General features: G+C 44.9%; 1 protein-coding gene across 1 annotated transcript; it reads left to right on the forward strand.

Annotated features, from left to right (window-relative positions):
• On the forward strand, positions 1-24,999 carry akt3b (v-akt murine thymoma viral oncogene homolog 3b). The gene is made up of 14 exons (XM_084555730.1): positions 1-1,679; positions 7,096-7,645; positions 13,581-13,706; positions 13,803-13,914; positions 15,385-15,529; positions 15,757-15,888; positions 16,159-16,224; positions 16,431-16,499; positions 18,332-18,454; positions 18,571-18,699; positions 19,219-19,433; positions 20,016-20,103; positions 20,591-20,693; positions 21,923-24,999. Exons 2-14 carry the CDS (start codon positions 7,600-7,602, stop codon positions 22,006-22,008), a joined length of 1,440 nt encoding a protein of 479 aa, XP_084411856.1. The 5' UTR covers positions 1-1,679; positions 7,096-7,599; the 3' UTR covers positions 22,009-24,999.
• Positions 25,000-25,057: the final 58 nt, after the last annotated feature.

A 25,057-nucleotide genomic window follows, 5' to 3' on the forward strand; every position in this document is an offset into this window, starting at 1 on the left:
AATTTAAAACAGATTAAGTCATTTTAATTCATTAAGAAAAATCCCAAGAGTGGAATTCAAATAACCAAAGGTAGGGGCAGACCTCAAATTTGGGATAATGTTGTTCTCCAAAACACATTTTGGCCCTTAATTATTCAGTGCTTCCTTTAATTTGATTATTTTTAAGTATTTATTTATTAAAACACACGAAGTTGGACTGATGTGGTCGACTTTTCTGATCTTTATGAAGACTTGAACAACCGGCAGCTGTGTGTTTGACTTTTTAGAGACACCTGTAAAACTGCTCATAAGCTCTTTTGCCGTAATTGTGTTCCTTTGGCATCAAAACTATTATATCAGCTGGATCTTAACCATCCAGACACTTCTTATCAGCTTAACCGTGTGCTCGTGTGTAAATCTGGTGAGATTTTATTATAATATTGTACAATCTGAGCAAGTGTGAGCATGTAGTGAATGCTGAGTGGTGGAGGTCCGAGAATCGAGCCTTGGGGAACTCCTCAAGTCATTGTTGTACGTTCAGATGTACAATTTTACATAATTTTCACACCAGTTTGTCTGGTAATATTTTAAGAATGGCCACGGCATGACCACAGTCTCTGGTTTCAATTGATGTCATTAAAAAAACAACCTTTTTTAAAATCAATATACAAGGACAAATTGCCCTGAAATACTTCTACTCAGCCACATTAGCCAGCTGATTAATGGCTAATAAAAACGGCTAATATTCATATGATAAAACACACCGTTACTTGGATATGCAGCATTTCACAGCAACTAACAACATTAATTAATGTTTGTTAAGGTTAATTGTAATTTTAAAGGACACCCTCCAATTTTATTTCAACTTTGGCATATCAAATATAAACCTTTATATATTTCCTGAAGATATTTGGTGTGTGATTGATCCTCATGGGCAATTTAAAGCAATAATTTTCATCATCATGTCAGATATTAATATGTTAGGAAGAGACTACTCTAAACACACTATGGCCAAGGCTTGAGGAGATAAAGGTCTGTTAATTTAGCTTATTATAAAACATTTTGGTTTATATTAAGTTTCAGTGTTTTACTGTTTGTCAAAGGAAACTTACAAATTTGTTTTATAGTTAGTTATTTTTTAAGGTTGGTAAGGCATGACCTCAGTATTTATATAAAAAACATTGGTTTCAGCTCTGGACACGTTGACAATGTCCTCATTTTTAGATTTAAATCAAAAGTAGAAGAGAAAGTGCCCCACATTAGCCACATTAGCCAGATGATCGCTGCCCCTCTGTTAGTCGTATGAACGCTCTGATTTACGACAGCCCCTGAAGGCACCAGGAGTCCTCCCAGTCAAATCTGGCTGAACGTGACGCGCCGACTCGGAGCCGAACGAGGTTTCCTGGCGGAGCTGCGGAGGGAGCAGGAGCCGAGCGGGTCTGTCTGTCTGTCCGTCCGTCCGTGCGTCCGTCCGTCCGGGTGTCTGTCTGCCGCCGCCGCAGTCTCTCGTCTGTCTGGGACACACACGCACGCACAAAAAAAACCCTCCTCCTTTGCGGCTTCCACGGTCTCTGGACGCGGCGTCGGCGGCTATGGATCCATCGCTGTCCTCCTCCCGTTAACGGACGTTGGATGCTCCAGTGCCCATAGAAGAGGGACGGAGGAGGTGGGGGGCATCACTACCGTTCTTCGACCACCAGGTGAAATATCTTTTAATAATATACTGTAACGTGTTTGGGGTGGGAATAGGCAGAGGAGGGGGGTGAGGGGGGGAGGCAGGGAGGAAGCGGGGGTTGGGGAGGAGGTGGGGGGGTCGTCGTCGTTTTCGGGGGCTCAGTCAACGGCTGTGTCTCGAGCCCGGAGCGGGTGGGAGCGGAGGTTAGCATGCTAGCTAGCTGCCGTTAGCGTAGTTCTGCTGCTGCTGCTGCTGCTTCGTCATCCGCCAGTCTGGGAGGGATGCGGCGCCGGGATGCTGCTGCTGCTGCAGGAGGGAGGGGAGGGCTGGTCATGTCAACGGAACCGTCCGTCTGGCCTCGGCCCATCTCCGCGATGAACGACACCCCCCCCCCCCCCCCAGTCCCTCTCCTCCTCAGCCCCCCCCCCTCATCCTTTCAAAACAGAGCCCCCTCGTCTCTCCAGATGAATAAATTAAACTATAAGTTGTCCCGTCGCATTCGTGTTATCATCATCACCGCCGCCGCCGCCGCTCGGCTGTGGCTGTCAGCTAGCCGAGCCCGCTATGCTAGCCCCACATACCACCCAGCCACCCGACTAGCTAGCCGGCTAACATTAGCACTAGCGTCACCCCCACCCTCCCCTCCTTCCCTCCCCTCCTTTAAGCTAGCATCCCTGGCTAGCCCGCATCCTCCAGCCGAGCCATCACAGGCCAGCCCCGGTCCCCCGGTCCCCCGGTCCCCCGCCGCCTCCGTGAACCCCGCCGCCGTGTCACTGCGGCTAATTCACCCCCACTAAAAAAAAAAAAAAAAACGGCCCGAGAGTCGGTGCCAGACGTTTATTCGCGTCCTGCCCATTAAAATATAATGGAGCACGCCAAGCAGGATGTTGTTATGTAACAGATAATGACACCACACGCCCTTGAAACAAAAGCTGTTGTTTCAGTTATTTGTTTGTTTGTGTGCGGGTGCGGGGTCCATTCGTGGGCAATAAATCAAGAGGACAGGGGAGGCAGGGAGGGAGGGAGGGCAGGGGGGGTGTGTGTGTGTGTGTACCGTACCGAGGGCCGTAGCTCTCAACCGGCGTCTGAGAACCGAGCGGCTGCTCCTGTCAGCCATTGTTTTTGTTGTCATTGGGGAGCTCACAGTTGTTCTCCAGCTCTGGATCTTCTCATTGATGGTTCTATGTGTGAGCTGTGGAGGAAGGAACGCGACCAGATTTATCACCAGAACACGCTCTTCTCATATTTATACTATACAACAATGAATTTGGTCATTTTTTAGGAAATCTTGTTTTTTTGTTTTTTTTTGCAATAATATATTAAAATAAAAGCAGCCTTGCTTGAGTCATGTTTTATGGTTGCGTTAATGATAGTAGGAGTGATTTGTGATTCCAAATATGCAGTTTGTGACGATGGCAGCTTTTAAAATTTAGTAAATGACTGAAGCCGAACGGCAGCTTTAGTTTTAATTTGGGTTTAAAACAGTTATTTCAAGAATATCTTAAAGAAAAGGTCCTTAAGGGCAAACCCAGACACTTCTTACCCCCTTAACCGGTGCTCATATGAGACTGTGGTCATTTAGTGATGTTGTTTTAGAAATATGGTTTAAAATCTTCTACAGTCTCAGTGAGTATGAGCGTAGAGTAAATGCTAAACCACTAAAAGCCTGAGAACTTTGTAAAGGACCACGTCAGATGGCACCAGAGCATGTTCTTCTCACATTTATACTCCAACAGATTCAGGTTAACAACCACAATATATTAAATAGCACAAGAAATACTGAAACATGAGGACAGTCCTGCTTGAGTCGTGTTTTATAGTTACGTTACTGATAGTAGGAGGAAGGAGGAAGGATTCATCTCATGATTTGTGATTCCAAATATGCTATTCTGTTATGTTTGTGATGATGGCAGCTTTTAAACTTTAGTAAATGACTGAAGACTGGATGGGTCAAAATGCAGGGAGATAATTTCCCCTTGTGGGATCAATACAGTATCACAAAAAAAGCCGAACAGCAGCTTTAGTTTCTATTTGTGTTTAAAACAATTATTTCAAGAATATCTTAAAGAAAAGGTCCTTAAGGGCAAACCCAGACACTTCTTATCCCCTTAACCGGTGCTCATATGAGACCGTAGTCATTTTGTGATGTTGTTTTATAAATATGGTTTAAAATCTTCTACAGTCTCAGTGAGAATGAGCGTAGAGTAAATGCTAAACACTAAAAGCCTGAGAACTGAGCCATGTCATTTTTAAATAGCACAAGAAATACTAAAACATGAGGACAGTCCTGCTTGAGTCGTGTTTTATAGTGACGTTACTGATAGTAGGAGTGGAAATATGCAATTCTGTTATGTTTGTGATGATGGCAGCTTTTAAAATTTAGTAAATGACTGAAGCCGAACGGCAGCTTTAGTTTTTATTTGTGTTTAAAACAGTTATTTCAAGAATATCTTAAAGACTTTTTGGCAAACCCAGACACTTCTTACCCTCTTATGGTTTAAAATTAAAATATGGTTTAAAATCTTCTACAGTCTCGGTGAGTATGAGCGTAGAGTAAATGCTAAACACTGAAGGACTGAGAACTTTGTGAAGAACCACGTCAGATGTCACCAGAGCATGTTCTTCTCACATTTATACTCCAACAGATTCAGGTTAACAACCACAATTTATTAAATAGCACAAGAAATACTGAAACATGAGGACAGTCCTGCTTGAGTCATGTTTTATAGTGACGTTACTAATAGGTCATTAGTAGGAGTGGAACACAAAGGATTCATCTCATGATTTGTGACTTGATATGATCAATGTGTAACGATGACAAGTCACTTATTAATCTGTGAAACTGAACAAATAACCTTTAGGTCAGGCGTTTCCATAAAGAGAGAGAGAGAGGCAGTTCAATATTATTTTCACGAGGAACAGAAACGTACTCAATAAAAACAACAACAACAACAGTAACTCTTTGTTGTGCTCTGTACTTAGTCACCATGGTGACGTCATAGTTTATTAGGATGATATCACCGTACCTTGTTATTGTTCCACGTGTTTCTGCCTCCTTCCAGGTGAACCAATCTGAGCATGTGAATAAGACCAGATGAAGTAAGTCGCTCAGGTTCAGGTTGATGACTCACTACTTATCAGTGTTCAATACTGCAGGTAGCTTTATAATTATCTGAGGGTGATTTCAGTGGTAAACATCAGCAGATTTACTAAGATGAAGCATCGTTAAACATATACACACTGTCATAATTTCACTACCAAACAGAGGATGTCTGTTAGAAAATATAAGATAAGATAATCCTTTATTTATCCCACGGTGGGGATGCCTCTAAATGAAAAGGACAAGGACACAGACAGGAGTTAAGGGTCACACACAGTAGAGACACAGGTCAACGCACTGAGCTGGAAGATATATCATCCTCTTTCAAACTCCATGGAACTTTTTAGACTTTTAGTTTCAAAATTAGGCTTGTTGAGCTTTATCTACTTTGACCCTGGTATCTAGTGAACCTGTCTTCGCTCGCTGATTTATCTTTTCCTACAGAGATCCTGAACGATCTCCCTTCTACAACTCAAAAGATCCGGCTGACGCGTGTCTGTTGAGGCGACAGACGCAAACTAAAACATCAGTGTTCACGACGTGAAACTCAAACCTGATCAAACTTAATTCATCCTCAAAGATCTAAGTATATTTAGTAAAAATAAGATTATGTACGACAGCAGAAGACCCCAAACTGACTGTACACACTAAAGGTCCTGACTCAGAGTTGTTTTCATTTGAAATGAATAGTTTCACTGTGAGACTCTGGCTCCTGTGATCGATGAGGCGTGCATCTGATTTCGTAGTTTTTATTTTTAGCTACAGCAGCGACTAGCAGCGACTAGCAGCCACTAGCAGCCACTAGCAGCCACTAGCAGCCATTAGCAGCCATTAGCAGCGACTAGCAGCGACTAGCAGCCACTAGCAGCGACTAGCAGCCACTAGCAGCCACTAGCAGCGACTAGCAGCCACTAGCAGCGACTAGCAGCCACTAGCAGCCACTAGCAGCGACTGGCAGCCACTAGCAGCCATTAGCAGCCACTAGCAGCCACTAGCAGCCACTAGCAGCCACTAGCAGCCATTAGCAGCCACTAGCAGCGACTAGCAGCCACTAGCAGCCACTAGCAGCGACTAGCAGCCACTAGCAGCCACTAGCAGCGACTAGCAGCCACTAGCAGCCACTAGCAGCGACTAGCAGCCACTAGCAGCCACTAGCAGCCACTAGCAGCCACTAGCAGCCACTAGCAGCCACTAGCAGCCATTAGCAGCCACTAGCAGCCACTAGCAGCCACTGGCAGCCACTGGCAGCCACTAGCAGCGATTAGCAGCCACTAGCAGCCACTAGCAGCGACGCGGTGAGATGCTCTTACCTGAACGTCTTGTCCTCTGGTCGTTGCTAATGTGTCAGACACACTTTCACCTGTGCACCTGAATACGTCTATCACATTCACCGTAGATGCCTCTCGTATGTGTGAGCAAGATTTCCACAACGTGAAGCACCGGTCCGGAAGGGACAAGAGGGCGTATGGGAAGAGAAGAAGCATCGGTGACAGTCGAGGAAAGTTGGAGGGAAGCGAGGGAAGGAGGAAAGTGGTGGAGATGGATCGGTTACAGAGAGGAAGAGGGGAAGATGTGAGGAAGGAGAGATGGAGCTCAGAGGAAAAGGAATGGGAGGAGAGGCTCTGGTGGAGGAGGGAGGGAGGGAAGGAAGGCGATGAGGGAGGGTGGGAAGCGCTGGAATTTTGTGTGGAAGGAGGAAATGAGTGAAGGGGAAAAGGGACCCAAGGGAATGATAGACTGATATGGAGGATGGAGGGTGGGAAAGACGGAAGGAGGTAGAAGTTGTGAGTGAAACTAAGGCCGACGGAGAGAGTGAGGAAAAAAAAGTGAAACGGCGTGATTGGATAAAGAAGGGTTTAAAGGTAATGGATGGAAGGAAGGAAGGAAGGGGGAGAGAGGGAGGTAATGGAGGAGGAAAATGAAGAAGAAGAAGAAAGGAAGCTGAGGGAAAGATGGATGGATGTGGATGAATGGTGAGACTTACAGGAGGAGGCTTAAAAAATGAGGAAGGAGAAAAGCAGGCGTCGGAAAGGAAGTAAGGGACAGTGAAGAAAGAAAGGAGAACACAGTGGAGGTGAAAAAAGTGAAGGAGGTAGGGAAAGATTGAAGTGAAGGACAGGAGAAGTTGGTGGAGAAGGGAAGGAGGGAGGGAGGGAACAAAAGAAGCAAGGATAAGGTGAAGGATAGAAGGAGATAAGGAGGCAGGAAATGTGCTAAGGCTCTGAACAATGAGTGGTTGCTTGCTGTGTTTGCTGCGTGAAGGAAACCATCCACCGACCTGCTCACGGCGTTTTTCTTTTTTTCTCCCCTCTCTCCTTTCTCTGCCTCTGCTTCCTTCCAGGCTGAGTCAACGCTGGAGCGCCTGAACGCAGAAGAAGAAGAAGAAGAAGGAGGAGAAGAAGTTTGAAGGAATAGAGGAGTGAGGAACACTGTGAAGCGGGGAGCGAGAAGGAAGGAAGGAAGGAGGGCAGGAGAGAAAGAGGGGAGCAGGAAGGTGAAGTAGGTGAGGAACGCCGGGAGGGGAGAGACAGACGACAGCAAGAGAAAGTGAGGTCGGGTCGTCGGTGAGAGAGGAGGGAAGAGAAAGTGATAGTGGGGAAGAAAGAAAGAAAGAGACACGCTAGAGACTTGTACGGCCAATCAGAGCGCAGGTGGAGGCTTGTGAGGTCAGGTGAGCGTGGGCGCAGTCGGTTGGAGGACGAGCGGTCAGACGGACAGCTGACTGAGCTTGAGACGAAACCCGCTGTCCTGTCCTGTCCCGCCGCCGCCGCCCCTCCCAACATCTGTCCCTGCACCGTCACCACACTGGGAGAACTGGGAGAGCTGGTGACGAGGAGACGCCACCATGAGCGACCAGAACGTCGTCAAGGAAGGCTGGGTCCAGAAAAGAGGTGATTATTAAAAAAAAAAACGGATGAAGAACATATATTTTAAGGAAAAAATATCAAAAACTTGATGGTAACATGTTTTTAAATGGAATAATTTGCTGGATTATTGTTTATTTTATTAATGAATGCTTCATTGATGGAATAACTGGAAGATTAATTGATAGTTGCAGCCTGATTCCACCTCTAATCTAAAAACTATCAGTCAGAGAGCCGCGTTCCTTCGTTACCATCAACATACGCATTAGTTTATTAAGACTCAGTCCCTCAGAGAATGGACATGGGCCTTCTGAGGGTGTCCTGTTAGTGGGGGGGGTCTTTGAGGGGAGGGGCCTCTGTGGATCATCCCACAGATACTTGATCAGTTTGGGATCTAGTGAATTTGGAGGCCAGGTCAACACCTTCTGCTGTTCTTCAACCGATTAATCAACAAATCTCGTTTCACTTCATTTAGCGTTCAAGGCCGGTTTGATCGTGGTTTGTGGTTCTCTTGACTTTAAACAAGTTGTTATCTTCATAATGTGATGATTTCCTGCCAGGTGAAACCGTTTAATTCGTTCTCCCTCAGATGAAGATGAAGTGAATGTGGTCGGTGTTGTCTGACAGAGCAGAGACCAGAGTGGCGACCAGACAGACACTTCTCCTTTTATCTTACTGACAGTTGGATCAGCTTGGTTAGTGTACTCTGGTTCCCGTGGGCGTCTGCTCTTTAAGCCGTTGTTGTTTACGCAGGACGCAAACGGAGAAGTTTTCAGACGGAGACGGCTGCTGCTGTGTTTCGTCTGATTTCTACTTTAAATCATTTCAGTCTGGTCGGTTCAGAGTTCAGGTGGAGATGCTTTGAATCATCCAGGTTAACCTTTAACAGCTGTGGCAAGTACTGAACCATGTGAACCAAGATATTAGGCCTGAGTTGGTGAGAAACAATTCACCATAGATATATATAGACCGATCAGGCGTATCATTATGACCACCTTCCTAATATTGTGCAGAAATCAGATTGTGGTGACTCATCAGAGAATGGACATGGGCCTTCTGAGGGTGTCCTGTGGTGTTGTTAGTGGGGGGGGGTCTTTGAGGGGAGGGGCCTCTGTGGATCATCCCACAGATACTTGATCAGTTTGGGATCTAGTGAATTTGGAGGCCAGGTCAACACCTTGTGCTGTTCTTCATGTTTTTTTTGAGTTGTTCCTAAAGTGTTTTTGCCACCTAGACCAGACCAGGCACCCCCACCCCATTGCTATAGGGTGGGGGTGCCTGGTCTGGTCTAGGTGGGTGCTACATGTCTAAGTAACATCCACACCAATGAATGCCAGGTCCAGAAGTTTCCCAGCAGAACACTGAACTGTCACAAGATGGTTTAAATGTTATTAACGTCTCCTGTCAGTGGTCTTAATGTTGTGGCTGTTCGCTGTATCTATGACCTGGATGTCTGGGAAATATTTCTGGTGCTTTACCACAGTCTTCCACGGCGTAATTTATTAATCTGTGAATAATACAAACAGCCAAACGTTACATGAGTCAACTTCTGTGGCAGAGACTGGAAAACAAGGCTGTCAGGTCACGCAGGGCCAAAGACCTCTGATAACCACAACGCTGGTCCAGAGAGACCGGTCTGAAAAACAACCACTACCAGGCCCTGGACACCAACCATCAGACTGAAGTCTCAGAAAGATCTTCTCTGTTGAGGGGTCCTCATGTAAATCAATACTAATCCATTTAGAGACATTTCAGTTTCAAAACAAGACATTTTACAAAACTAACGTTGTCGTATGTCTTCGCTCTGTGCAGCTCTTCTCTGTCGTCATCTCTCAGGTCTGACGGTGCTGTCAGAGCTGCAGCTCCGGTCGTGTTTTGGATCTTCCTCACGTGGACTAATCTTGTTGTGCAAAACGATTTGAGAATCCAATACCAGATCTTCTAAATGAGATCCGTTTGAATCAGTAGATCAACTTTTGAAAACTAACCTTAGTGGGCTGTTTAATTTTTTATCACGCGTTCATGCTGGGTCTCTTTAGACGTTAAGGGTTCTGGCATTTTCGGTTTCAGGTTGATGACCAAATCTGGATTATATTCTCATAATGACTGCGTTAATATTCAGGCTGTTGGAGCATGAGGCGACAGGAAGGTGTTCTCTTTTCATTTTGGGAAAGCTTTGGTGTCTCATTTCACTCCAGGGATCAGTTTTCAGATGAATTCACAGGGTGCTTTAGCAAAAAAAACACCAGCTCCAGTCTTAAAAGACGTGTTTTCGTCCGGCGTCGGCGTGGACACGGCCTGAACCACCCTGCCACTTTGAAGAACTGCGCTGCCAAACAATGGCTGTTTACCTGCCAGACGGCGAGCACAGAAGGCGAGCAGTGCAGGGCTGCAGCTAGACTGGTGTGTTTTATTTCCCACACCGTTTTTCAGTGTGTGTGTGTGTGTGTGTGTTTGTGTTTTCTGGAGGTGTGTTTGTCTGGTCTGAGCTCGGGGCTGTTGGCTGGCAGGCAGGGGGAAGTTTCTCTCTGGCACTACGAGCACACAGAGGATGACCTAACACTCTGGTTCCTTCCTCTCCGGCCCACACAAGTCCCTGAATTGTTTATTGCACCTCTATGTGCTCTTATAATTCAGTCTTAGCGGCCCGACCAGGCTCCGTGCTGTTTTAATATCAAAACTCAAGAGTTCAGGACAGTTTAGAGCCTTGAAGCGTAGGCGTCGTGACAAAATGTGATTCAGAAATAATATTCTTTTACTGAAATATTTCCCCAGTAACAAGAACTAAGTCTGGTAACTCACCGCTTGGATCTTCCCATTGCCCAGCACATCTTTACCAGTGCATAGTCACTTCCCAACAGAGTGACTCCAGACCAGTCTAGTCTGGTGGAAGTACAGGCTGGTTTCTGGGCCGGTCCGTCCTTTTAACGTCAAGCTTTTGGACTTTGCTGTGAATGTGGATCATATCTTTGCCGATAAGAGATGCCACTGTTTCTGTAAAACTCCTTCCAGTCTGTCTTTGTCCTACGAGGTGATACTGGACAGAGAGGAAGTCATGTCAGCTTCTTTTCTGCTTTAATCTCAGGAGCTGAATCAGGTGTTTTACTGGTAGTTTAAGTGGGAAATGTTTTTTGTTTGTGGGCAGCACAGTGGTGAGGTGGTTAGCACTGATGCCTCACAGCGAGAGGGTCGCTGGTTCTAATATAAATAAATATAAAAAAAAAAGAGGTGTATCCCATGCAGCTAGTGGAGGACTATGATCCCACACTGATTTGGAGTCAGTTCATCACATGTCCTGGAAGCTATTGAGCTCAAATGCCAATATTTACGTATAAAAATTAATCAAAAATGTTTAGAGATTTGGGCGGCGCAATGGCGAGGTGGTTAGCACTGATGCCTCACAGCGAGAAGGTCACTGGTTCGAATCCATGGACCGGCTAGGCCTTTCTGTGTGTAGTCTGCATGTTCTCCCTGTGTCTGCGTGGGTTCTCTCCAGGTTCTCCAGCTTCCTCCCACCGTCTAAAGACATGCTGGTTAGGTTCATTCAGTGGTTCTCAAATGTTTTCTGTTGGGACCCTCTTTGCGTGGGAGCCTGTCAAAAACCTGTGCATCTCATCGCTCCCATCCCGTCCCGAGCCCACAAAAATACTCTCGTCATATCCTGATCACTGCGCCCCCCAAAAAAAAAATCCTGTCTCGCAAAATCCCGAGAGAAAGACTCTTAAATCCCGTCCCGCTCCCTGTGTTGTTGTCTAAAGTTGGGCGCACTCACCGCATGGCAGCGTCATTTTTTAATTTACTCTCCGGCTCCGTCCTCCGTCCCGGTCCCGTTGATTATCTGCTCTATCCCCTTACCAACAGTGAAAATGACTCCCGTACCGCGAGTCACGGTATTCCCGCGGGAGTCCCGAAAAATTGTCACCCTCTAATTCGATCCGCGCCCTGCGCCCCCCGTGCAATGGCTCTGCGACCCCCCTACGGGGCACGCCCCCCACTTTGGGAACCACTGGGTTAATTGATGATTCTGAATTGGCTGTAGGTGTGAATGTGAATGGTTGTCTGTCTCTCTGTGTTAGCCCTGTGATAGACTGGAGACCTGTCCAGGGTGTACCCCCGCCTCTAGACCAATGACAGCTGGGACAGGCTCCAGCAGACCCCGTGACCCTTAACAGGGATAACCGGGTACAGAAGATGAATGAATGAATGTTTTTGTTTGTAAAACTGACCACATATGAAATGGAAGGAAATGGTGACAGCTTAAGTCATTCATTCATTCATTCATTCAGTTTCTCTGTTATGTGAAGATTCAGCACATGACTATTACTGTATATGAGGATGCATTTGTTATCGACAGTGTACCTAATGAACTGGCAAGTGTTGCGTCAGATGGAGCCATAATTCGGGTCAGATGTCCTCATAACACCCTGTTTGCTTCCTCTTCTTCCTCCTCCTCCTCCTCCTCCTCCTCCTCCTCCTCTTCTTCTTCTTCTGCTCACCAGCTTTTAAGTGGAACTGTTGTTGGAGGTAGCTGATTCCCTGACAGACTCTCTGATTTGATTTTGATCTGATTCTTCCTCAGTGCTGAAGCCTTCGTCGTCCTCGTCACCTCGTTGTTCTGAAGCCTTGTGAGTCACGGCTCGTGTGAGAACAGTGTCGTCAGAGTTTGATTTGTGGGGTAGATGAAGATGAAGCAGCTCGGTCAGATGTTGACGCGCTTTGTTTTTAGCTCTTTGTTCTACGTGTTAGCTCTGATGCTAACATGACTCTCTATATATATTAAAATAAAAAGAAGAAGTCATCATCTCTCCAGGACGCATCCATGTATCCCAACATTTGTTGTAATTATGTCAGAACCTGATGAGTCAGATCAGCAGGGAACCAACACTTCACGGCTGCTGAATGATGCAGCACGTCTCTTCTTCAGATAGTAGCACGGATGTTTGAACGGGGGTTTGTTAGCGCAGGTTTGGGCTGAAGCTAAAATCAGAGGAACAGAGGGGAGTTGTACTTATTGTTTCCTTTTTGGAAAATAAAAAAATGTCTTGTTTTATTTCACATTATACAGCAAAAGGAAAACAAGATTTTACCAGGTGAAAGTCATGAGTCATCACAGCAGCAGGGCAGGTGTGATTTCGCTCCTGTTTTCAGTCCTGTCCCAGCTGGAACTCAGGACGTTGGGATACGACCTGAGCCTTGTTGATGTCATTAATGATATGTGAAGGCTTTGTACGTAGCTTCACCGGCAAATGTCGACGTGGTGATTTGGGGGTTTGACATGTGACGTAGGCGTAAACGTTGACGACGTTTCAGGGTCATTTAATTTTCTTTATTTGAGTATGAAGCAGGTCCTAGTCACGTCTTTAACTAAAGGCTTTAAAATAACATTGGAACGGTATTTTTTATTTTTTTTATCTAACCTAGAAATCTAAAAACAACCCGCTGACGTCTTTAACCAACAAAACACTAAATGCAGCAAATAAAACGCACAATGAACAAAGAATCCACCTGCAGAGAACACAAATGATCACTGACCGTGTGATTCACTATTTTTATGTTCTCAGCAGATTAAAATGAGTTATTAATGGTGAACCTTTTATAAATAACCGTTACATGGGTCTGTGTAGTATAAAAGATAAAGCTGAATACAATCTGAAATGTCATACTGGTAATTGTGGCTTGTCTTGAAATGTTTCCTACTCCAGCTTCTCTTTATTAAAAATAACTTCCGCGTGGTGGAGAAGTAAGTCACTGCTGGTTATTCACCACAAAACACAATCAGCTTGATTAAAACAACAAAAACAAGTCACATTAAATGAATCAGTGTGATGTCAGGATGATACTAATGTACGATGCAACGCTAAGAAACATTCACGCACTTTTTAAACTGGCATTTTCAAATGGCTGAACCAATGTGAGCGTAGCAGGATGTGACCGCTTGTTGTCGATTATTTCGTCCCTGCAGGAGAGTACATCAAGAACTGGCGGCCGCGCTACTTTCTGCTGAAGACAGACGGCTCTTTCATCGGCTACAAGGACAAACCGCAGGACTCTGACCTGGCCTATCCGCTCAACAACTTCTCTGTAGCAAGTAAGACACGAGCCGATCATCCCCCCGGTTTCAAACGCTGCAGACCAAACGTGTGAGCGGCTCAAAAAAAAAAACATCTTTGTGTGTGACTCCCAGAATGTCAGCTGATGAAGACGGAGCGGCCCAAGCCCAACACCTTCATCATCCGCTGTCTGCAGTGGACCACCGTCATCGAGAGGACTTTTCATGTGGACACTCCTGATGAGAGGTGAACCTTCATCCTCCTCCTCCTCCTCAGCAGTCTCTCTTGCACGTGAAAGATAAATCAAATTGACTAGCTTTGAAGATTATTATTGCCGTTATTTTAAGTTGCAATATGTCTCTAAAGTAAAAAAAAACAGATGTATCTTAGCTGAAAATATCCAAACAGTTGAACTAAAAGTGTTCATTCATGTCTGTAGGCGCTGGACGACTGAATATTTGGATTTAAGCTGATGAAACAGGCCTCTCCTAGTAGCTAGAGGAGGAGAAGGCCTTTCTAAACCTTGTCCAGTGAAATCTTAAATGCATTTTAGAGAAAACACCAAATACGAAAAGGTCTGGTTGAGATTATGGAGCAGCAAAGTCTGAGTGTGGTGTTAATTTGGTCTCGAGTTCTCCTTACTGGACTCAGCAGGAGTCAGTCAACACAGCGAGAAGAAAGACAGGAAACCGGGGTGTGGGTCTGAGGCTGGATGCCAAGTTTTGGAGGGTTTCATTCCAAAACACAATATAATGTATACATCACGACTTGTTACCTGATGCTTTGTTATTACCAAGGCAGCATCCGCCGACACGTTCTATGGGAGTTGTTCTGGCGCAGACTCGCTGTAAGTCAGCAGGTTTTTATCGGCGTCGGATGCTTCTCACGTCTTCGCTGAAAGTTCAGAAGCTTCAGAATAAAATATTACTCTGAACTTATTTTGTTTTCAGAGGTTTTAAAGAGTGTAAATAATTTTCTCTTTTATTTTTCATCCCTTATATTTTTCAGGAAATAAAACCTGAATCGTATAAACTTGTGAAGCCTGCAGCAGCTCAGTATGTGGCAGCTCTACAGGACTGGGTATCGCTACTGGTTTCATGAACTGATCTGATTCTGATCCCCGTTCAGTGTCATTTCATTTAGAGATATTTGAGTATCAAACCAGTTTTAATTTAAACTAAAACATCTTGCACATGGCTTTGCTTTCTCGAGGCTCTTCTCTGTCATCACACTTATTTAAATCCAGTCAGTTTTCAGACCTGACGGTGCTGAAGACCCTGTTTTAGGTCTTTCTCACATGTGTCACGCAAAACCACTCTTGCTGGACCGCAGTGAAATATCTAACGAGAGAATTCAGGACATGGTGTGTATCGATGGGAGGTTTTTATGAATCAAGGGAAATCTGCCCTTTGTTGTATATTTTTAATTGTCAGTTTCTATCTTCTTTAAAGATTTATGGGCGACCCAGAGGTGAAACGATAGTCTGTGAAGGTTCTCAGTCATCCAGGTCATGGTATATCCAACAAAGGTTAAAAAAAGGCAACTGGACTTGTAGAGTTTTTGAGAAGACGTTTCAAGAAGCTACTCGGATGAGTGGTGAAACGTCTTCTCAAAAAAAAACTCTACAAGTCCAGTTGCCTTTTTTAACCTTTGTTGGAGATACTCTTGTTGTATGGTTGTCTGCTGTCACTTCAGCCTGTTGTTGTCTTCTCGTAGGGACGAGTGGGCCGAAGCCATCCAGATGGTAGCAGAGTCTCTGGCTAAGCAGGAGGAGGAGGGCATCTTGTGCAGCCCCACCTCTCAGATCGAGAACGTCAACGAGGAGGAGATGGACACCTCCATTAGCCACTACAAACGAAAGGTGAACTCATATCTGGAATAAACTTTCTCTATTTATTCTGGCTAATCAAACAGTTCAGTGTTTAACTCTCACGGATGTTGATGTGACAGAACAAACAGGTTCATTTATATTTAGCTCCCAGTGTCCTCATGGGTTACTCCAGCTTGTAAAGTTAATTGAACGTTGGAGAATCTGGAATAAGTAAATGTTTCCTCATCTTTCTCTTCTTCTCGTATCTTCTTACACAGACAATGAATGACTTTGACTATCTAAAGCTTCTGGGCAAAGGCACTTTTGGGAAAGTCATTCTGGTGAGGGAGAAGGCGAGCGGCACCTACTACGCCATGAAGATCCTCAAGAAAGAAGTCATAATAGCCAAGGTCTTCCTCCTGATATTCACCTTTTATTGCTGCCGGCCTGGATGAAACACCAGACGGAAATAAGCAGATGTATTTGGTTTGGTTTTGTGTAGATAGATCTGCTGTAACTCTGTGTGTGACAGTCTACCTGATGAAGGATATTCATGTCACCGAGATGATTTCAGTCGGATCTCGGCCTGATTTTGACACATTCCTTCCGGCGGCTCTGATCTTTTAAAAGCTAATTTTGTCTCCTGACTAATAACTCCTCTTTAATCTTTTTAATCACAGGATGAAGTCGCTCACACACTCACAGAAAGTAGGGTATTAAAAAACACTCGGCATCCATTCCTAACTGTAAGTATGACTGTGTAGACTGCGTGAAGCATTACACGTAGAAGCGTGAACTTATGTGAGTTTGGCGCAAAGAAACTAGAAGCCTCATGCTTTGATTCAAATTTATTTTTAAAGTGTTTAAGACCACAAAGCTTCTTGTCTTGTGTTTAAAGTAAAAGGCTAAATACTGCCACTGAGCGTGAAACCGTTTCTCTGCTGTGTTGCAGTCTCTGAAGTACTCGTTCCAGACTAAAGACCGACTGTGCTTTGTAATGGAGTACGTCAACGGAGGAGAGGTGAGATGTCACATGCCAGTTTCGGCGATTATTGAGGAACGTTAACACAATAGTTGGATTCAGGGAGCTTCAATGGAGAGCAGTTACTCTTGTCCTTGTGTTTCACATCTCAGCTGGAGATACGTTGGTTTCGGTTTATTGATTTTAAGCCTCTGAGGGTTTCAGAGCATCAGAGATATTAAATAAATGATATAAAATACCTCTGCACACAGTGACGGGCGGAGAGCAGGCTGGGTTTCAGATTTCTTTTCATGAAACAGTAGTCCCTCTCTGTGGTCAGCATCTTCTCTCAGCTTTGGGAAATCTATACAAGAGGAGTGTATCTGTAACTAAATAACATTTAGAAATGATCTACTTTCATTAATCTGATCCTAAAATTAGTGTAATTGTGTGATCTTGTTTATAGCCTACACGTCCTGCCTCTCTACTGTCACGTTAAAAAGAAGAAATGGTAAAAAACCATAGACAGATTATGACACAGTAGGTCACGTACAGAAGACTGAAAGACACTGAAAGACGTACAACTACAAATTACATGAGTGTCTCGTTTGTAGTTTGTGAAACCGTTGCCTCAGTCGGCTGCAAAGCTGTGATCTGGTTCGTGCTCAACAATGACAACATGATCAAGTCATCCTGTTTTTACTGGAGTGACAGTAAATGTTCAATTCAAACCGAGACTCAAGGAATGTGACCCGTCGAGACCCTTAGCTTGTGTGTGGAAGACTGATTCAGTTAAGTCTCCACGCTTCATAGAATCATTATGTAGACGTAGCCTCCAGTAAACATCAGAAGAATTCACTGAAGTCAACGTAACAAAGAGTTTATTCTGATTATCTTACAACCATAACTGTAGTTCCTAGAAGTAGTGACTACATGAAATGTTATTAGGAAACATTATTCTTTCTGTTCCTTTTACGTTTAATCTTGAAACGATGGTTCCAAACTATTCTACTTTGGTCTCATCTGTCCACTAAACATTGTCCCAATAGTCTTCTGTCTTGTCCACATGATGTTTAGAAATGTTCTTCTTGGAGAGCAGTGTCTTTGTCCATCACACCATGGTTGTTCAGTGGATTCATCAACATTAACATCAGCCAATGAGAGAGAGGCCTTTAGCTGCTTAAGTTCCCCTGGGTTCCTCTGGGACCTCTCAGACTATTATGGAGTGATCTTTGTTGGTGGACCACTCCTGTGGAGGGGAACAGTCGTCTTCAGTCTGTCTGACTGTGGATTATTTGTGGGTTCCAAACTCTTTAGAGATGGTTCTGGAACCTTTTCCAGCCTGATGAGCAACAACAACTCTTTCTCTGAGCTCCTCAGAAAGCTCCTTTGTCCACAAACACGTGTTGTGAAGATCAGACTGAGACAAATCCCTGATTTATTTAAACTAAACCAGGAACTGAACCACACCTGAGTCTCATTACATTGATGGAAACACTTCTGAACACATGGACTCTGATTTAATCCTAGAGGAGCTCCTCTCTGATATGTAATATTGGTGTATTTGACTGAATAAACAAACGCAAGATTAATATTCGTGTTCCGTTGGTTCGATTAGATCCTTATTGTCTACTTTCAAGATTCAAGAAAGACTCATTCTTATGTAAAAACTTTCAGGCGTCTCTGTATATGTTGACTTTTCCTAGTGCCATGGAAGCCTCCTCTCCTTTATTGATTAGTAAAGCTCCGTTTAATGATCAGTCCTAAACTATCATTCTACCCATCTCACCTCCAGCTTTTATTTACTTAAAATGTCCAGGCCTCATTTAGATACTGATCATTTTAAACCATGTTTTTTAATGTATGAACTTGTGTTTTTGTTTGTTTTCTAGCTGTTTTTTCACTTGTCGAGAGAAAGAGTGTTTTCGGAGGACCGCACCCGTTTCTATGGTGCCGAGATCGTCTCTGCTCTAGACTACCTACATTCTGCCAAGATCGTGTACCGTGACCTGAAGGTAAGCTGCTCCTGCTCTGGGTGACGTCTCAGGGATGTGTTAAACTGTGCAGAAACACCTCCAGATCGTTCAGCTCCAGCGTCACGTCGTCTTTCTTTTCTTTCGTCCTCATTCAGCTGGAGAACCTCATGCTAGACAAAGATGGCCACATAAAGATCACGGACTTTGGCCTCTGCAAAGAAGGCATCACAGACACTGCCACCATGAAGACCTTCTGTGGAACACCGGAGTACCTGGCTCCTGAGGTCAGAGGTCGCTCCAGTTTCATGAGCTGATACTGTGCTATCAAGAAATCACAAAAAACTAAAGAGATGTCTGTCTAGATCCCGGCCGGCTCCGCGTGGTCGTCTGGTTTTGTCCCGTATGATGAAATGAGGAAAGAAACTTTGTTTTCGATCCTCTGTGTCTGTCTGTCGGTCGCCGAGCTCCAACCACCCGAGGCCGACGTGGAAGTAGCTTAAGCGGCAGTTCCTCTAATGAAATGCTTTCTTTACAGTAGAGCAGAATGTCAGCCACTGATCTCACTTCTTCTAATGTGGATCATGGTGGAGAACTTGAAAGTTATTTTTCCGTAAAGAGGATATGAAAGAGGATATCAAATATGTCAGGCTCCAGATAGATTGACAGATTGTCTCCGTTTGACCTTATTATTGTGAAGGTGGCCTCTCGGTTGTTTTTACACAGGCGCTGATATTGTTTGGTGTGTGATATAAGAGACTAAGAGCTTCTTTTAGAGGTAACACGGCCGTGTCGTATTTCATCAGGTGCTGGAGGACAACGACTACGGGCGGGCGGTGGATTGGTGGGGTCTGGGCGTGGTGACGTACGAGATGATGTGCGGCCGCCTGCCGTTCTACAACCAGGACCACGAGAAGCTGTTTGAGCTCATCCTCATGGAGGAGATCAAGTTCCCACGGACCCTGTCGGCCGATGCCAAGTCGCTGCTGTCGGGGCTGCTCATCAAAGACCCCAACAAACGGTACGCACAGTAAAACACCAAGCCTGGCAGGTAACCACCGCACATGTTTCAGAGTGAAGCCAGAAGAAGAATATCACTAGTTTATAGACGGAGGTTCAGTGTTCTTACCAAAGTACAGCCATTTGGATTCAGTGTAATGATTTAGTGGTAGGAACTAAAGTAATGGACGGTGTTTCCTTGGATTTTGAGGAACTCTGCGTATCCATGTCCATCCTTGTCTGTGTTACTGTACCGTACATCCCTGAACTCACGGTTTATTTCACTAAGCAGCCATCCTGATTTAAAGAGGAGAACAAAACCTCTTAATGATAATTGGTATTCAGCCAAAGAGTAAACTGGCTGGTGGCTGCTGCTGCTGCTAATTTCCCACTCTCATTCTCCCTGAGGCGTCTTCTGTCTGCAGAGAAGAAACTGAAGCTGAAAACAGGCTACTGCAGCTTCAGGGAGTGAACCTGTTCACCCTGACGAGTTATTTTGAGATCAGTAGCAGGTGGATATTCTGGTTCCATTGATGGAGACTTTGTGAGAGCAGCATTTGATGTCTGACTTCCATGTCTCCTTCTTCTCTGTGCTTGTTGACAGGCTGGGCGGAGGACCGGATGATGCTAAGGAGATCATGCGGCACAGTTTCTTTGGCACGGTCGACTGGCAGGACGTCTACGACAAGAAGGTGAACGCAGGATTTAGCTGCTAGACGTCATCTTAGCTTCAGTGGCAGATATTCTGGGATCAGGGTTACCTCATTTAAAAAAATAATAATAATCCAAAATAGAATAGACGAAAAAAGATTACCTCATCTTTATTCCATAAAGCAGACGTCACCGGATCTGTTTGACAAACTGTTTATTTCATGAAGAGATCTAGAGAAGAGTGTGGTTCTGTTGTTTAACCCAGATCTGCTGCAGGTCATTCACATAAATATCCAGGTCATAACAAACCAGACCATGAGACCACCGAAAAAAATCTGACAGGTTAAAGACTACAGACTTACAGAGACATTGGAATCATATTTCATATTTAAAACCTATTTGTCCTTGAAGGATTAGTAAAGTGTTGATGACTCTGGTTAATGACTCTGGTTAATGACTCTGGTATCCCGTGTTGCTGTGTCTCCAGTAAACCTCACGTATTAATCACCTGCTTCCTGTCTGTCCCAGCTGGTCCCGCCCTTCCAGCCCCAGGTGTCCTCAGAGACGGACACGCGCTACTTCGACGAAGAGTTCACAGCACAGACCATCACCATCACTCCGCCAGAGAAATGTAAGCGCGTCCAGACGTCGGGTGTAAAGCCGCTGTTGTTGTTTTAAAGCTAAACACGATGGAGGACGTTTTATTTCTACTGTTAAATAAATCACACACACGGAGGGTTTTACTGGACACGAGGACGACTGCTCCGTCCCTTTGATGTCTTCTGTCTTAAACTTACTGATATCTAATAAAATGCTGAGCGTTCTTAAGCTGGGTTTAGATCACAGTAGTTTCCAATTTGTCCCTGAACGCACCATCACAGCCTCCTCATAGTGAATCATCTGCTGAGTTGATTCTAGTTCAGATTAGTTTCTAGTTTAGTTTGGTTCTCAGCTCCAAGGACAGAATCTTTTAAAAGTCTCTCATTACTAATGAACAGACATCACTGATTCATGTGATCATTTCTACTAGTGGTTGAATGAAGGAGTTAAACTCCTCTTCCTCAGATCAGCCCTGTTCAGTAGGTGGTCTTTAATGTGACCCAGGACTCAGTGTGGGTCTGTTCAGATCTTACATTAACATCCGAAGTACAGGTGTGAACACATCTGGGACACGTTTGATAGATCTGATCTCAGTCCACATGTGGAGGTGGTCTGGGTCGAGTGTGTCCACAAATGATCACCTGAAAAGGACGAAGCAGCTAAAGTGATGTCTGGTCATTAGTAATGAGAACCTTTTAAAAGATTCTGTCTTTGGAGCTGAGAACAAAGTAAAAGATAATAAATCTAAACTAGAATTAACACCTTAAAGTATTTAATGAGCACATGTGTGTGAAGCATGAGGTTAATTACTGATGTGATCAAGTTCGATGTAAGAGGAGCTGTGTGTGGTTAAGTTACGTATTTCCTCAATCACTGATGTCTTTATTTCTCTTTATTACCAGAGATGTACCACAGTGTGTATGGAAACATCCAGGGTTGGAGTTAGAATCTGAGATTAGTGCAGCTCTAACTAACGTCAGTAAATAAAAACTGAACATGTGAAGCCAAAGTTGAGAAAACTGAGATCAGATCTGGATTAGCATGCTAATGTCAGGTGTGAACACACGTAGCTCAGACTGGATGTGGTCTGAGATCAGATCAGATGTGTCCTGGTCTGAACGGGGCCGTTAGCACGTTAGCATGTCGTTAGCACTGAATACAAGAAGGTGTTAGGTGTCCCTTAAACATACCGTGTGACCTGATGAGGACACTGGATTAGTGTCCAAGACGCTGGACTGACGTCTGCTTCTGTCTCCACAGACGACGAGGACGGGATGGACGCGGCGGACAACGAGCGGAGGCCTCATTTCCCCCAGTTCTCGTACTCAGCCAGCGGGCGGGAGTGAGCGCTCTGGCCCAGCCAGCAAGTATCGTCCCCATCCGTGGCCATCTCGAGGAAAACACGTAGCCATTCTAGGAAGAAAAGAAAAAATACCAGTCTCCCCTCTTTCTCTCCTTCTCTGCCTCCTCGCAGACGGGGGGGGGGAGTCTTTTTAGGGACTTTAAAGAGGTTTTTGCACAGTGGGATAGACTTCAGCTCGTCTCCCCACACTAAAAAAAACAAAACAACAAAAAAAAAATATCCTCCTACATTTTCAGCGCTATTTACTGCAGAAGGCAATGTTTTTGTTATTTATTTTTTTCTCCTCGTCAGTATTAAGTTAAGTCGACCCAGGTTGAGTTCATCTGTTGTTTCTGCTCCTCCTCCTCCTCCTCCTCCTCCTCCTCCTCCTCCTCCTCCTCTTCCTCCTCCTCCTTCTTCTTCTTCTTCTTCTTTTGACTTTTTTGCACTTGGTTTGGAAGAGCCGTTTTAGGGAACAAAAGACCAAAAATGTTGCCTTACGTGTGCAGGTGTTTCGTATCATGCCGACAGGGTGTTTCTGTTGTTTTGGGGCGAGGGTGGGTGGGCTCTGGGATGTGAAGGGTCATTCATAGTTGAGAATAAGTGCATGGCTCGTGGTTCACTCATTTAAAAAAAAAAAAAGAAAATTTAAAAAAAAAATTTAAAAAAAGGACAAAAGACAAAAACACAAACCCTTTCCTCATACATTCGCCATGGCAACGCACACCCCCGACCCCATGGCCATGAAATCAGTCTACAGATAAAAAAGTAAAAGAGAAGACGTTTCATTCGTTGTTGCAGTGTGACGACTTTGCTGTCGTTTATTTATTTTTTATTTTTTAACCCATTTGCTTCTTCTTTTTTTTTTGGGAACTTTTATTTTGAAACAGGAAACAGTAAACTGCCAGAAACTGCACAGCTCACTCAGGCGCCACAGAGCACAACCGCGTTCAAACTCAAGCTAACCGCTCCAGCTCTCCACAGCAGGCAGGGGAACGAGGCCTTCCTCTGCTTCCTCATCACTCCTCCTCCTCCTCCTCATCACTCCTCCACCTCTTCTTCCTCCTCCTCCTCCTCCTCCTCCTCCTCCTCCTCTCTTCTGTTTCCTCATCGTAGCTGTAGGACTAGTGGGATGGATGTTTACACAGGGAAACGTGGCTTAATGTATGGATGTATGTGCTGTATGTATGTGGGACATGGGGGGGAACCTTTATGCTGTCATAGCACACACACACACACACACACACACACACACACATTTACGCTCCTCACTCAGTCCTCAGAGACGATCAGACTGACTCCAAACCGAATCAGATCTGGTGTTTCCTTAGATGCAGGTATCAGGAGCGCGTTTGTTCAGGTGGAGCCGTCCACGCAGGACGTCCCGCAACGAGACGACGTTGTTCAAACGAACTTCTTAGTCGCTGGGATCCAAATTCAGGACCTGGAGCTTTGTTGCAGCGGGACTTTGTCTGCTTGGATTGAATTTAAAGCGTTAAAAAAACGATCTACTGAGGTTTAAGCTCTCGGCTTCTGGTCTGTGGGACGTGAACAAAGAACCACTGCGCTGTCATTCTGCTTTTATGATGACAGGAAGTCACTACAGCGCCATCTAGTGGCCTCGGAGCTGCACCGCGCTTAGATCACGGCTAAACGAGAGAAAGAACACGTCAGATCTGATTTGTTTCTGCAGAATAATCTGTCAGGTTCCTGCACACCTCCGGGGTTTAGAGGGGTTTAGAGGTGACGGAGGGTTTTCTGACGTCTTTAAGTTATGAGACAAGTGACAGACGAACAGAACAGACGTGAGCTTCGTGGAGGTTTGTGCAGGAGCAGGTCGGAGGTTTCAGTCTGAGTCGGGACCAGAAACATTCACACACAGAACACAGAGACTGTTTGTAGACGAGAAATCATAGTCGAGAGAATTTATCACAGGGATCGCTTAGAGAAACGAGGCTTCCAGCTGCAGACACGGGGGCCCCGGCTCTGGCCCCTGGCCCCCGGCCCCTGGCCCCGCTTTATCCTGTCAGTATTACAAGAGAAATCTATCCACACTTTTTAAATCTGAACTGAGAGTTATCACTGAATCACTAATCATGTCACAGATCACGAGAAAACTGAGCCGCGAGACACTCCTGAGAGACGACTGTGAGAACTGCCAGAAAAACTAGAACAGAACAGAAAAGGACGGTCTGATCCGATCCGGTCTGATCCGATCCGGTCTGATCCGATCCGATCCGGTCCGGTCCGGTCGGCCCAGACGTTACCGATGTAAATATGCAATGCCTTTTTATTTCTGGTTTGTCTTTTCTTTTGGTCCTGACACACGAGACGAGACAGACGTGGTTTTATTTGTCGTCAGTGTGACGACGTCGAGCTGCTGACGAGAAAAGAGACCGAAGAAACAAAACACACACACACACACACACACACACCGTGTCAAAGACTGGACTCTTCCACTCATTAACCCCCCCAACCCGCTCTCGTCCACGGAGGACGTTTCCACGGAGACAAAGCCCAGCCCGTCGCCGTGGTCCCTGAAGGCGTTGGACATGTGGAAGGACATTCAGTAGCTGTGGAGTCATCTCTGTTTCTCTTGACCCTCCTTAAAAAAGATAAAACACTGACGTGGGACCATGGCTGACTTCTTCTTCTTCTTCTTCTTCTACTTTTATTTTGTTTTTTGTTTTTTTTGCAGTGCTGGTTTTATCATGTCGTTCCTGTCCCATCATCCCTTGCTCCTCCTCTTTTGTACCATAGTGTTTGTTTTATTTATGTTTGTCATTCTAGGCAGTGTTACCTTGTATGTTGTTAAAAAAAGGCACCTCTTAAAAGTTGCTGAAAGATGATGATGATGATGATGATGATGATGATGATGATTGATGCATTAACTGAAGTCTCTTTTCTTTTCTTTTTTTTGTTTTTGGATCATTTGCTTGTTTGTTTTCTTACCAAAACATTAGGGCAAGAACCCAGTAGTGGACTTGCGTTGCCGTGGTAGTATTTATTTTGAATTAAATTAAAAGAAATACATTTCAGGGTTTCTGCTGTGA

The sequence above is a fragment of the Chelon labrosus genome (assembly GCF_963514085.1).
Source record: "Chelon labrosus genome assembly, chromosome: 2".
Classification (NCBI taxonomy): domain Eukaryota; kingdom Metazoa; phylum Chordata; class Actinopteri; order Mugiliformes; family Mugilidae; genus Chelon; species Chelon labrosus.

Bases quoted from the DNA above. Each gene is read 5' to 3' on its own strand.
- akt3b (XM_084555730.1), top strand. From the start codon at position 7,600: ATGAGCGACCAGAACGTCGTCAAGGAAGGCTGGGTCCAGAAAAGAG. The intron at 7,646-13,580 runs GTGATTATTAAA...TCGTCCCTGCAG, and splicing joins AGGCTGGGTCCAGAAAAGAG to GAGAGTACATCAAGAACTGG. The intron at 16,225-16,430 runs GTAAGTATGACT...GCTGTGTTGCAG, and splicing joins CTCGGCATCCATTCCTAACT to TCTCTGAAGTACTCGTTCCA.